The 15,144-nt window shown below is 34.4% G+C and overlaps 1 protein-coding gene across 2 annotated transcripts in view; it reads left to right on the plus strand.

The window, feature by feature from the left end:
* LOC131158098 (zinc protease PQQL-like) overlaps nucleotides 1-10,668 on the plus strand; it is a 56,886-nt gene extending 46,218 nt beyond the window's left edge. For both annotated transcript variants that reach the window (XM_058112697.1, XM_058112698.1), the window contains exons 10-21: nucleotides 1,387-1,498; nucleotides 2,425-2,658; nucleotides 7,129-7,293; nucleotides 7,384-7,533; nucleotides 7,615-7,706; nucleotides 7,839-7,920; nucleotides 8,041-8,124; nucleotides 8,206-8,322; nucleotides 8,410-8,520; nucleotides 8,753-8,833; nucleotides 9,336-9,527; nucleotides 9,889-10,668. In XM_058112697.1, the coding sequence (XP_057968680.1) occupies nucleotides 1,387-1,498; nucleotides 2,425-2,658; nucleotides 7,129-7,293; nucleotides 7,384-7,533; nucleotides 7,615-7,706; nucleotides 7,839-7,920; nucleotides 8,041-8,124; nucleotides 8,206-8,322; nucleotides 8,410-8,520; nucleotides 8,753-8,833; nucleotides 9,336-9,527; nucleotides 9,889-9,966 (1,498 nt within the window). In that variant the 3' untranslated portion in view covers nucleotides 9,967-10,668. The remainder of the gene's footprint in view (nucleotides 1-1,386; nucleotides 1,499-2,424; nucleotides 2,659-7,128; nucleotides 7,294-7,383; nucleotides 7,534-7,614; nucleotides 7,707-7,838; nucleotides 7,921-8,040; nucleotides 8,125-8,205; nucleotides 8,323-8,409; nucleotides 8,521-8,752; nucleotides 8,834-9,335; nucleotides 9,528-9,888) is intronic.
* Nucleotides 10,669-15,144: the final 4,476 nt, after the last annotated feature.

Below are 15,144 nucleotides of genomic sequence, written 5' to 3' on the forward strand. Positions count from 1 at the left end.
TCAAAATAGGGATCGGACTCAAAAAGTCAACAACAACATAAATGTATTTACTTGTAATATATTAGTCATAAAACGTACATTTTTATGGCTATCATTTCTAAAGCTTCATAAAAGAAATCCATTTTCGACAACTAGTTTCCATTATTTTTTCAAATCTAAATCGAAATTGACATCAAAATCGAAATTTCTGTCGAAATTTCCATACTTTTGGAGCTTTGAAATTTGAGTTGAAATCGAAATTTAAGATCTTGATGTGAACTATTAAAGATGGCAACTTGCATGTAGGATAATTTCTTCTAACAAGGGCACAAGGGGAATGATGCAGTGCTGCGGCAGTGAAGCATCTGTTAATATTTTCTGGAAAACAGTCCACTCTTTGCTTCATTAGTTGCAATAATAGTTATTAATAATTTGTTATCTAGGTGTGATTGTTATGGTCTAGTCAAAGTGTGTCGTTTCCGCTCAAGAGGATCTCCTTTTTGCCACAATATCTTCCTATATTACTCCTAATATGTCAGATTCCTAATCTGACATATTCTGCTGTCTATTTTCTCTGCGTACGCTGCATCAATAACAAATTGTGTTTGTTAATCCTGTTTAGAGTCACTGTCCATATGAAAGTCTGAACGTTGAGACAAATCTTAGCCTTCCAAATTATGTAGTTCCAAGGGAAAAGGCTGTGGGAGAAGGATATTTAAGGAGGTGAAGGAAAAATGATTTAGTGGAAAAGGCGCATGAAGAATCACCCTCCCAAAACTTCTCGTCTCCCCTACTGATTGGAACTTACTGATCCAAAAAGATAAGTAAGATGGAAAGCTCATCAACCTCCCTCTCATTGAGATTTCTAAAAAAAAATGAAAATCTCAAGAAAGGGAGCCCCCCTTAAAAGAGAAGAAGGCGCATATAGATGCATTGTGAAGGATGGAAAGCCAGAACTGGCGAGGTGCCATTAGCTCCAAAGAACTCTTATCCACTCAAAACATTCTCCCAAAACCGAATCCTGTTGCCATTTCCAAGTTTGAAACAGGCGAGGGAGAAGAAAAAACTAGCAACTTCAGACACGAACTTCCATGGGCTTACATGAGAAACAATGCCATTTCCTCAAGAATCCACCATTCTGATGAGCGCCGTACTTAACTTCTAATCAAAGTGTGCCATGAAGTTCAGAGGAAGTCCTCCTCTCTATTTCGGCCTACTAACCACTTTCTGGATAACAAGATGATCTCTTTTATTCTCCCCAAAACCCTACGAGAGAAAATCATGCATATAGGAAAGTATATAGGAATGTTAGAAAGGGTAGTACTACTATGATTTCATGTACCATTAGCACTTTACTTTGGCGAAGTTATTTCATAATTTTAAGTTTGGTTAATTATGATGTTTCAGGGACATCATGCAGCAGTTTGAATATTCTAATTCAAATATTGGTGTCACTGAATTAATTCTATCAAATGGCATGCAAGTTTGTTACAAATGTACAGACTTCCTTGATGACCAGGTATGACGTTTAGTAGCCATTGCAAAATCTATGAATTACGTGTGAATTTTCAGTGCTCAGCTGGGATGATTAACATTTTTAACTGTGAATCCCAGTTCCAGTTGTATAGCTCTTTAAATTGTTCTCATCTATATTATGCTTGTTGAGAGCTTAAGATTTGACGTGACCTATAACTCTTATTGCTTATAAGACGAGATGGGAGGCACTGTAGAACTTTAAAACAGAGATTTCAAATTTGAGTTCTTCTATGTATAGCTTTTTTAATTACAATAATTAAACAATTATTTATGGATTAAAATTCTTAAATTGCACATTTAATGATGAAGTGGGTGTAGTAATGGTGGAGGGCGAATAGGGTCCTATGATCCCTCCAATTTTACAAATCACATGGTGGACTGTAGAGAGAGTTAAAGTATCAAGCTGCGGTAGGTTAACTGTAACAATATAACTGTTTTGAAAGACCTTAAGGGACTGCTGGCTGAAGAAAAAATCAAAACCAACTTGTCTCAAGATTTTTTTTTAAATGAAAAAAGACAAGTAAATAGAGCAATCCTTAAATTACAAGTAATTGGGGTTGAGAAATACTTTTTGAGCATTCAGCATCATCTAGGGTCATATGTCTTATTAACTATATACTGCCATATCTTTTCTTCCTAATCTGACCCCTTTTCTCTTGAGGCTTTCTCTTGCCTTTATATTACTTTCTAGTTTCAAGTTTGAAGTTTCAATTGGTAATGTAAGATCTTCTATGAGGTGGATTCTATCCAATTGTCATGGAATGTGAAAAAATTTGGCCTCATTTTTTAACTAGTAACCACTATTATTTTTATAGAAAGTAAAAAGTTGTCGTTTTGTTTATAAATTCTTGTGGAACATTTTGTTACTATAATACTTTTATTTTTACTATTATTAGTTTATTTTGACAGGTTCTCTTTACTGGCTTTTCATATGGAGGATTATCCGAACTTTCAGAAGACGAGTATTTTTCATGCTCAATGGGTTCAACAATTGCTGGAGAAATTGGTGTATTTGGGTATAAACCATCGGTGTTAATGGATATGCTTGCTGGTAAGAGAGCTGAAGTTGGTACAAAGATTGGTGCATATATGAGAACCTTTTCTGGTGATTGTTCACCTTCAGACTTGGAAACTGCATTGCAGGTTTGTTAGCCATATTTGCGTTTTTATTATTGTTGTAAAGTTTGTATTTGGTAGCTTATACTAAATCAAGCCTATGTATTATGTGAGTTTTTCTGCATGTATTAAAGTAGGGATGTAATATGTTTTTGCTTATACCCTTTTGAACTTTTTGCCCTTTTAATTGACTTGCCTTACCTTGGGCAGAACTAGGGGAAATGGGCAATACACATGCACATGCATACTATATGTGAAAGTATGAATAATGTAAATCATTTTATGGACAAAAATATCCTTACTTTAATATTTTAGATGAGTTAAAGTCTGAACTTAAAAAAAATTAATTTGGTTAATTAAAAAAATAGCAGTGTTATAGATGTTTATGTACATGCATATGTATGTGTGTGTGTATGTATGTATTATTACATAGAGTACAGGTCACTTTGTGGACAAAAATATCCATATCTTTTAAAAAAATGACATCAGATATTCTTTAAAAAATTAAGTTATTTAAAAATGACATAAAAATTACGTTTAGACCATTTAAAATTTTCTGTATGTGACTTTGATTTGCTTCCTATAAAAGTGAGAAGGATGTTGTTTTTATTACAAAGCATTAAATAATAACCTATGTGTTACTCAAAAATATGTATAATTAATAATCAGAGGGTATTATGATAAGGAAACAGCCAACTGCAAAAACCACAAGGAGGCCAAAATTGAATCCTATTCAAAGCATAGACTAGGACATCTTCTTTCCTGTGTGCGCTCTGCTCTAACCCAATCCCCCCGCAAGACAGCAAAAAGCCCATAACTCCACAAAGCTGAACCATCTCTACTCCTCCTAAAACATGAAAATGAGATAACCAATTAATCCTCCACCGATCCTGGACGCACCCAATCCTCTCCAAATAGTCCAAATAAATTATTTCATGCCCTCCATAAAAAATTCAATGAAGGAACACATAAGAGATTGATTCTAAACTGTCTAAAGATAAAGCATTAAAAAGCCGCCTACCCTGCAATAGATTGTTGGGGTTAACTGAACAATTAGACAAATAAAAGCTCTATTCATGGTGGGGCTTTGGACTTCTGAACAGTACAATGAAGTGGGAAAGACACGTTTATATCAGTCATGAGCTCCCCCCACCCCCCCCCAAAAAAAAAGGGCAAGAGTATTCCCTTGAAGAATCAAGAACCCACAATCAATAGTCTGTCCTAGAAGGACGATTACCCTCCAAAAAACATAATAAGGGCTTCGAAAAGACAAATAATTAAGAATGAAATAATATATTGAGAAGTTTTTTTTTTTTTAAGATAGCAAAAGTCAAAATTTATTTGAAATAAGAAGTTCAGTAATCAACCATTAATTTTAAAAAATAGTAACTATAAAGTTGTTAGACAATACATAAATGTTAATTACTAATACATAAAGGAATTGTAAGAACAACAACAACAAAACCAAGCCCTAAGTCCCACTAGATGGGGTCGGCTACATGAATCATTTTCCGCCAATTTATGTGATTATGGACAATTTATTTCGACAAATTCAGAACTATTAAATCCTTACTCACTATCTCATTCCAAGTTATTTTAGGTCTATTCCTACCCTTTTTATGCCCCTCAAAGTAACTAATTCACTCTTTCTCATTGGTGCACTATGTGGCCTACGTTGCAAGTGTCCAAACCATCTGAGTTGTCCTTCCCTTATCTTATTTTCTATAGGAGTTACCCTTAACTTACTGCGAATATGCTCATTTCTTAATTTATCTTTCAATTATACTACTCATCTATCTAAACATTCTCTTCTCGGCAACTTTTAGTTTTTGGATATGCTATTTTCTTAGTCGCCCAACATTTTGATCCATATAGCATAGTTGGTCTTATTGTTGTCATATATAACTTCCTTTTAATTTTAAGGGTATTCTAGCATCACAAAGCACACTTGAAGCACTTCTCCATTTTACCCAACCTGCTTTAACTCTTTGCATTATATTTTCTTCAATTTCTCCTGCAACTTGTGTAATAGATCCAAGGTATCGAACTCTACAAGTGCTATATATTTCTTTATCATCAAGTTTAACTTTGTCTCCAATATTACTCCTATTATTAATGAAATTAAATTTCAAATATTCTATTTTAGTTCTACTTATCCTAAAGTATCTAGATTTTAAAGCTTTTCTCCATAATTCTAACTTAGCCTTTACTACACCTCTAGTTTCATCAATCAATACAATATCATTTGCAAACAACATACACCATAGAACCTCATTTTGGATACTCCTAGTCAGTTGATCCATCATCAAAACAAAAAGATAAGGGCTCAAAGCAGATCCTTGATGTACACCTATTGTGATTGGAAATTTTCTAGCGTCTCCACCTATAGTCCTTACACTAGTTATTACTCCATTGAACATATTCTTATTGACATCTGTATTCCTACTACATACAACCTTTTTTTCTAAAAGGGAATTGTATATCAAAATAATAAAATCTACTCATAGGTTCATTTATGTCATTTTAGTATTAAATTAAACAATATTTTAGTCTTTTATGAATCAAAAGCATGACTTGCACACATGTAATGCAAAAATTAAATACCGTTCCTATAAAAACTAATTTTCATATACAAATTTAAATCTTATCTTGCCTTTGCAAAAGAATGTTAAATTTTGATCATCTTACATTGAGAATTTCATATACAACACATATGCATCTTATAAAAAATTAAATAACTACAAAATTTCTATGAAAGTACAATTACATTAAATGTTTTTTAAAACAAACATTTAAAAAAAAAATAATACTTTGACATTTCCAAAGTACCTTATACATGTCTATTGCGTAGCATGTTATGGCTTAGCTTGGCCCCCTTGCGGCTTTTTAAAAGGAGCTGATGAAAGGAGTTTATTGATATTGTTTTAAAAATGTTTGACCCCCTATGAAAAGGAGATATTGGAAAGAAAAAGCTGTTGTTGAGCGTTCGGTAAAAAAGTTATAAGGTACCTAAAATTACTTAAGATGATATATATATATATATATAGCTTTTAAAACTTCAAATCTGTAACTTTTAAAAACTTCCCAAAAAAGCTAAAAGCTAGCTTTTAAAAGTTTGTTTATCAGACACATTTGACCCAACTTTTGTTTATAAGAAGGAGAAGTTGAGGCAAAAAAAGGGGGCCAAAGTCACCCTATATACTTATGACTTTCAAAAAACTGTATTTATAAACCAGCTCTAATATCCTAATATATTTCTAAATATTGTTACATAACCAAATTTTAGTTTTTGATATTTTTAGGTATATCATGTATTGTATATGATTGTTGTATTTCATTCATTAAATACGATAATTACAAAATAAAAGCACATAAATTTTAAGTTTTGTTTAAAAAAATGATAAATTATTGACATTATAATTGGAAAAGTCATATATTGATTTTACACAATTAAATGGACAAAGAAGGTGCATTTTATTTGTTAAATATTTTACATGGTGTCATCAAGTGCTAGAATTTGATATTTACCATTTGTAATATATTTAAATATTATATTGTATTATCTTAATTAGCATGTTCTTGTCATGTCATGACCAATATGTTTAGATTTATTGTATTTTTCTGTTCATATTTTGTTGTAGCTTTATTCATATCCCTGTTCATGTTCGTGTTCATATTCATATTCTAATTTATAAACTCAATTATAATAGCATATCATCAAGTCACTTATAGGAGACATCCAGACTATATTATAAATTATTTAAACATATGACTCAAAATAAATCACTTGTATATGCACAGCACATGTGGCATATTTATTAACATATATGTGCATTGTGTATGTATGTATGTACATATGGCGGGTGGGGTTGGAGTTGGCAGTGGTTTAAGGTAAGGCTGGAGGGCTCTACTGCTCCTTATTATGCTCTTGAGCTCGTGGTTTTGCTGTTTTGACTTTTGAGTAATTTGTCCTGAATAAATATATGTAGACGCACAGTTGAGACTTATGTACCGCATCCCCCACCCCTTTTTTCTTACCTCTTTGGAGTAGCTTTTGTGGTTCCTTTGTTCCCTTGTACAATTTTTTGTTTTGCATAGATTTGAAAGCCATTTGTTTTGGCATCCCTTATTTTCATATTAGCCTCTTTGTAGTATATTTTCATATTAGCCTCTTTGTAGTAACATTATATGATATTCTCAGATTAAGAAAAACTGAGATCTAAGCTGTCTGATACTCTTTCTTTTTCTTTTCTCATGTAAAGATCATTGAAAATGGCTTTTGAAAGCAACCAGTTGCCACTCATATGTTGTGTCCTTTAATGTCCAGTATGGCAGTATCCTTATGCATGTTTACCATGTTTACCTCTAAGTGTGGTTTCTATACATGTACTTTCAATCACTGTTTGCTTTAATTATTGACTCAATGACAGTCGCACAGCTGCACTACAGTTGTCCTGTTTGACATATATCTAATTTTTTGATTGCAACCTATGGCAGCTCGTTTATCAGCTATTCACAACAAATGTAGAACCTGGAGAAGAAGAAGTCAAAATAGTGATGCAAATGGCAGAAGAAGCAGTTCGTGCTCAAGAAAGAGATCCTTACACTGTGTTTGCGAACCGTGTGAGGGAGCTCAATTATGGAAACTCCTATTTTTTCAGGGTATGCATGTTGAAGCCATTCAAATTTACTAAATGTTTTTAGATTGTTGTATTTCATAGTTTCTTACTATTTATTGACTACCTGGTGCAGCCAATAAAAATTAATGACCTTCGAAAAGTTGATCCATTCAAAGCTTGTGAATATTTCAGCAATTGTTTTAAGGATCCTTCAACTTTTACTGTTGTGATTGTTGGGAATATTGATCCCAGTATTGCATGTCCATTAATATTGCAGTATTTGGTACGTTGACCTCCCTTCTATACCAGCCAGTCTGGCAGACATTAGATATTTTGATTTCCTGATTTTTGATTTCCCATGCAGGGTGGGATTCCGAAGCCTCCTGAAAGTATTTTGGATTTTAATCGTGATGACCTCAAAGGTTTACCATTCACATTTCCAGTGACCATAATTAGGTAGGTCTGCATTTATTTCTCTTAATTGGTGCAAGTGGTGAATCAGTAAGCATTGTTTGAAAGTTCAGGAGGGACAGGATCAATTCATATTGAATATCAAATATCCTTATGATACAATGGGTTTTTTTGTAGAGAAGTAGTTCGCAGCCCCATGGTAGAAGCACAATGTTCAGTCCAGCTATGCTTTCCTGTGGAGCTGAAGAATGAATCCATGGTGTGTGATATTATCACTTAAAGCTCGAACCTTTGTCATGGAACACTTCATGGTTTCTTCCTCAAAGATATTTTACTTTGTTAGTGTGATATGTTTTTCATGCGGATAATTGATTGGCAGATGGATGACATTCACTATGTTGGGCTTTTGAGCAAACTATTGGAAACAAAAATAATGCAAGTTCTACGCTTCGAGCATGGGCAAGTGAGTGTGTTTCAGCTCTCACCTGAATGATAGTTATTGCTTCCCTGAGGCTAATTTTCTTTTATTGTGTCCTTGTCCCAGATATACTCTGCAGGTGTTTCTGTATTCCTTGGTGGTAATAAACCTTCACGAGTTGGTGATGTGCGCGGTGACATTAGTGTGAATTTTTCTTGTGATCCAGACATTGCCTCTATGCTGGTGGGTTTATCTAGTCACGAGTTGCAACATTTGCATAACTTAATGGCCCAATAGATAAGTTTCTTAGTTGTGCAATATTCTTAACAGGTTGATCTTGCACTAGAAGAAGTACTGCGTCTTCAGGAGGAAGGCCCATCTGATCAGGATGTTTCGACCATCCTTGAAATTGAGCAAAGAGCCCATGAAAATGGACTGCAGGTCAAAATATCTTTTTTAAACTAAGAAAATACTACCATTATGTTCCATTTGATTTCTAAGAACGCAAACAAGATAGAAAGAAAATTGGATTCTGACAAATATGTGCCTACCAGTTATTGACTTACATAGCTTTCTCACAAGAGATCGGGTGGAATAAATTTGTATGGATGTTGAAGATGAAAAGAATTGTGCACTGCCTTATTTGTCGACTTAATGTTTTGTGCTTTTTCAGGAAAATTATTACTGGCTAGATAGGATATTACGCAGCTATCAATCAAGGATTTATCATGGTGATGTTGGTTCTTCCTTTGAGGTATGCACAGTGACTGCTTTTCTACCAATCCTCACTGCAGTTTGCATCCTTATGAACTGAATTCAGCTTGCATGCAAATATTTTCTGTTGCCATCTAGATCATAAGTAATGGTTTATTTATTGAGGCTGTCACTCCAAAAAGCTGATGGAATGTGTGCGCACACATGTATATGCATGTGTTGTGTATATTTTACACAAATTATGCTCTTCTTGTTTACTAACAACATCAAACAAGCGCTCTGTATATTTTGGAAAATTTTCATTATACCACTAATGTACATTTTTAGTGCTCTAGATTTGAAGTTCCTAGCAAGTATGGAACTTCAATTTCACTTTATTTTTGCTCCTTTTCATTTATAGCTGTCTGGATATTCTGTCAGCTGCTAGTTGGATAATCTAAATTTGAAAATTGAACCATATGCAAGCACTTGGAAAAGGTACACTTCTTGTTACGAAATGTTTGAGCATTTTTTTTTAAAATTTTTTTATTTGTATGGTGCAGGTTCAAGATGAAGGGCGTTCTAGAGTTAGAAAATCTTTAACAGGATTAACAGCACAGTTGGCATTAAAGAGGATACTACCTTATCCTTGCAAAAAAAAGTATACTTCAGTAATTCTAATGCCTCTTACGTCTCGCTTTAAGTTCTTGAAGTCATTCTTCTGGTCTAAGCAGAACAGTTGTAGAGATGCAAAGGTGAGTCAGGCCTCTTTTGACTTTCTTTGTATCTAGCACAGGTGCCATCATTATTGTTCTCATTTTTAAGCATTGTGAAAAGTTCTTCCAGTCCACACCCAATGTTCCATTGTGCAAATTACTGTGTCAATGACTTTATTTTCATTAAATGAAAATTTGACAAATTACTCACAAATATTTTGGTGTTATTCATAATATCGAAGATTAATCCAAGGAATCCTAATTATTTATTTGCATTGCTGCCTATTTTCCCCTACCGCGCTCTGTGGTTTTAACTTACATTCCTTGTTGGACTACTGTGCTGGAATTGTTTCTGAACTCCTGCGAGTTTGTGATGCCATTGCTTTGCTGGTTGTGGCAGATTTTAGCTGGTATTGCTGGCGTGACAGTTTTGGCCCTCAGTTTGTGGAGGTATTCACGGAGCAACCTGAAATCTTAGGAGGCATTGATTTCGCATTCGATTGACTAGGAAGATTCAACATCGCTTTCCATAACATAAATGATCCATTCAAAGTGAATTGAATCCCTGAAGAACCGTGTCTTGGTTGGGTTTGGAAAGGAGTAAAAACCATTCGAAATTTTGCGTGAAGGCCTAGTGGATCCTCGAAATCTGTAATTGTCATTTTTGGGTCAGGCCTCTTCTGTGTCGTGCATCATTCAGTGCTGGCTGTGTCTCAAGCTAATTCACGCTAACATCATACTGAATTAAGGAGCACGCTACAGATGAAGTGGAATTGACTGGAGCCATTTGCCAGCAATTCATGGCTGATGAAGCCCTAGCTTTTCATGCGTTTCCACAAGGGGTCCTGGATTTGTTCCATGGCATATGAATATCCCTATTCAGCTAGTGTGCATGATAGTGTAGGTTCGGGCAGGCTACTCCTAGGATGCGAAGTGAGACGAAAAAAATCTATATTCTCGGCGAGGCCCTCTTCTAATTTTATTTTTATATTTCTGAATTGGCATTTCCATTTGCTGTTGTGGTAAAGAATTTTGTATGTATAAAAAAGAAAAAAAATACTCCAGCCAAAAAAGATTAGGACTCTTGAACACTATTTCCTAAAAAACAAAAGAAATTTAGTGCGCGAAATTGTCAATTGAAAACTAGATTTAATGGCAATGCAATGATCACCTTAAATGAGCCTTGTCTTGTTTTTGTAGCAAAAGAATTTTGACGGTGAAAGACATGGAAATAGGCGCTCAAAATTGGAAAATACTATAGCATTTTGGTTAATTTTTAAATTTTGAAGACCCTGTTGATGATTGGTTTTCATGACTGAACAAGTCTTCTAGTTTGTTTGTGGAATGCCCGTTCACAAGACTACGAAAGAATTAGATGGAAAAATTAGAATTATATAGTGATATAATAAGTTGCACAAAAAGTTATGAAATATGATATGAATAAACATTTTGTTATGAAATTTAAGAGTCATTGGATAAATAAAAATTTTGCATTACCCTTTGTCGTAATTATTGGTTTTTTTTTTATAAGTTGCATAAAAATTTTGTAGGACAAAAGACACTGAAATCCTGACATGACAAAAAGATAACGACCTTTCTTAGGGTTTGAAAAATGTCACTGGCCTTCCATGAGGCTTCAAATGCCATAGACCTTTTTCGAAGATTTGTTAAAAAAAGACAGAAGCTTCTCCTCAAAATATTTGCCTTTTAAAAAAAAAAAAATATAAGAGTAGGTTTGTGTTTTTTTTAATAAACTTTAAGGGAGGTTCTTGAAATTTTTGAATTCCCTGAAATTTTTTAAATCTCGGGAGCTATCTATCTTTTTATCAAATTTCATGGGAGGTTGCTATCTTTTATCCTATTTTTTATTATTATAACTTTATTTTTAATAACAGTGTCTCAAATTAAATGAAGATAATGCCTCTTACAATATTACTCATGCAATTCAAGATCTTTAAAATTTTTTCCCCCTCGCTTTAGAATTGTAGAACCCAATTAGTTTCTTTGAATTTTCAACCTAGAAAGCAAATAGTTTGGCTTGCAAGTGAACCTATTACAATCCAAGGTACCTAACGAAACCTAATTCTTCCTCAACTCTGGTATGTGCCTCATATCACATAGCGTCCTCACCACACCATCGTACATTCTGATTCTGACATTCCCCATCCCGATCACTTTGCACGTTGCATCGTTCCCCATCAGAACGGAATAAGAACTAACTAATCTGTATGTAGTAAACCAGTCCTTATTGGGCGTCATATGATAAGAACACGTTGAGTCCAAGATCCAAGAATCTGCGAACTCATCCGACCTTGATGAAACCGAGAGCATATCCCCGTCACTGCTCCCAAAGTATCCTTCTTCTACTACATTCGCCATTGTTGACCAACCTTCTTTGCTTTTAGCATTTCCTTTCTTCTTTTCCGAACATTCGGGTTTTATGTGCCCTCTTTTCCTGCACTTAAAACACCGCACGCCCTTTCTCTTCCTGTATTTGGACCAAGCCCTATAGCTACTCGATCCACCCCGGAAACCACTCCTCCCATGATCCTGATTCCCCTTAGCCACGAGCCCTTTAGCATGTGAACCCTTATCTCTGGCCTTCCTCCTTTGGTAGAACTCCAGCAATGCACTCATGATGTCCTCCAAGTCCAAGGTTTCTCTTCCCTAAGTTAGCACCGTAACTAGGTTTTTGTATGGAGGAGACGTCGGTAGGAAATTTAGCAGCATAAATGCTTTATGCTCTTCCTCGAACTTCAAATTAACTCACTTTAGATCACTAATGATCTAATTAAAAGTGTTGATGTACTGAGTCACGTTTGAACCCTTTGCCATCTTAAACCAATAAAGCTTTTGCTTAAGATACAACTTGTTCATAAGCAACTTGGACATGTATCGGCTTTCAAGTTTCAACCAAACCACAGTCAGTGATTCCTATCCATGACGTGATACATCACATCATCGACCAAACAATGCAAGATAGTGGACAATTCTAAAGCAAGGGGAAAATTCAAAGAATTCTCAAAAGAATGGATGTATTATGAGTGTATGGGTTTGGAATGAACAAATAGGGTTTTGAAAATTTGAGAGATTTTTTTTCTAATCCTATTTGCTAATCATCTCTAATCTAAGCAGATGAACCCCTATATATAGAGAAAAGGCAAATTATGACCGTTGGGGGACACACAGGGTATTCTTAAATTTGTTTAAAAAAGGTTTAGCAAAATTAACCATGTTTACTTAATTTTAACCCCAGTAGAAAATAATTTTACTTGCGAGATTTGGGTGGCTGAACTGAGGTTCGGTCGCCCGAATAGACTTATCTTGAAAAGCCCATTTTAAACAATTCGATCACCCGTGTGTAGGTTCGATAGCCCGCACAAAAGTCAGTAGCATTTCCCGCGTGGTTTGGGTGCCCGGTGCAAAGTTCGGTTAACCGAACTTACCAATTCGGTCACCCGAGCCCAATTTGAACTTGTCGTTCGGCCGCCTGAGTAGTTGAAAAGTGCCTTGACACAGATTTGGGTGCCCGAGGATGATACGCTCAAAACGAGTTCGGGTGCCCAAACACAAAGTCAACATGTTGACTTGTTAGGTCACCTGAGCCGTTTTACACGGCTTGGGTTCGGTTGCCCGAACCCTCTCAACTTTTTCCATTAAGTTCATTTTAGCCTTAATTTGATTCCCCTGATTATGATAAGTGATGTAGGGGACTTTGTGCGCTAAGTGTTGGGACCGAGGGTCTTTCTAAGGCCTTTTTTAAATATGCCAAAAAACCTGGCATCGGTCGACCAAATCTTGAACTTTATAGTTCCTACATGCATGCAATGCAGATTATTACAAACCTTCTGAAATGAAATTATTATATACCCAATAACATTACAACAAATAACTAGTTCACATGCATTTCATGCAAGTCAATGAACCAGTTATGTAACACCCTTTTAAAAATAAAATTTCATGACATAAAATTTTGACACAAAAGAGCATGAGTCATGAAATCATTAAAGCACACAAGCAAGAACCAAGATGTATTCTATATAAGTTCAATTCTTGCTTTTAAGAATATATATATAAATATATGCAGATATATATGTATAAAATATATCCCCTCAAAATTTTTGATAAAAAGCTGGGGGCTATGCTTGTTGAAAATGAAACCTTAATTTAAAACTCATGCAAGCATTATTTTCTTGGTTTATCATTTAAGCACCAATCACAAAGTACCATAAAAATGCAACCATATAAATCCAAGGATATTAAGTAAATTTAAGAATGAGGATCATATGGCAAAACCTAAAACACTGTGGCAAATAAAATATTTTCATTTATAATATTCAATGAAGACATTAAAATTAAGCACAAGCCACAATGAGTTTAAAAACCAAATCTAAGCAAGAAATGTTGTGAGCACAACAAGATATAAAAATAATTTCTAGGTGCTTCCCCTATCAATATAAATTTGTGCTTAGATTTATTTCAACTACTTATACTGATTTTAATTTTAAAACAGTCATTTAGAGTGAAGACAGTATAAGTATTATTTTTCATTCCTAACAGATTTTATTGAATATACGTTAAACGATTTGAGTTCACTAGTAAAACCATTTCTAAACATACATGCACCAAAAGTCTAACACTTAGGTAATGTGCAGTGTTCATGTGTACCAGAAACAATCCTTAGCAAAGATAATTCAACATAGACAGGATATGATGTTCATGGTACCCAGAAAGCCTTTGGACTCAAAAAGTAGAAACAATGAGTATATGAGTCCAAGGACCAAGTGATTCTAATCCTTTTTCAAGGGTGGGGCTTAACCTCCCTGGTATAGTCTCAAGCATACAAAAGTGCATTAACGTTCAAGGATGGATTTCATTTAGGCACACTCAACACATGTTCATCCTTCTAAATATTACTTAGTATGCATGAGATTATAGGCATTAAGTTCATATTTCTTAAAAGTGGGGCTTAAACTCCCCCTGTATATTTGCATACATACATACTTGTATTTAACTTAAGGATGATAGTCATTTAAGAGCATTCATAAAAAATTCATCATTTCAAAAGATTTTCCATATGCAGGCAATAATAAGCACATAGCACATACTAGCATGACATATTGCATTTCGTTTTAATACACAATAGCCAATCAAGTCTATATTCCAAAGGTAATGCAATAGGAGATTAAAAAAGGAATGACACAACTCAAAATGCTCAATGAGTGTGTGCAGAGTGGATGCTCTTCCCTGAGTCATGCAAAATTCCTAGTCATATGGACTTTGAATATTATAATGTGATGATTGACCATTTGGGTTCTTCATGACATTCATACCACAAGGTTGGGACCAAATGGCGTCCATGAACTAAGTTTCTCCTTGGTCCATAAAATATGTACATGTTTTCAGTTCAGTGCAAACCAATAGGATTCTACATGTACAAATCTATTTAATTATCTAGCAACCTAGGAAATAAACATAAATATGTGCATGTTTTTCAGTTTAGCATATAACATTTAAAATTCAACATGCACCAGTGGACAGTTCAACATGCACCTATAACTAAGGATGAAAATTGATATTCGTTTATGATTCACTTATTCTTTCAAAAATATTTTAGCATGCATTATATCATTATCCTAATACATGGTTCATTTTT

Source organism: Malania oleifera, chromosome 6, assembly GCF_029873635.1.
Source record: "Malania oleifera isolate guangnan ecotype guangnan chromosome 6, ASM2987363v1, whole genome shotgun sequence".
Taxonomy (NCBI): Eukaryota; Viridiplantae; Streptophyta; class Magnoliopsida; order Santalales; family Ximeniaceae; genus Malania; species Malania oleifera.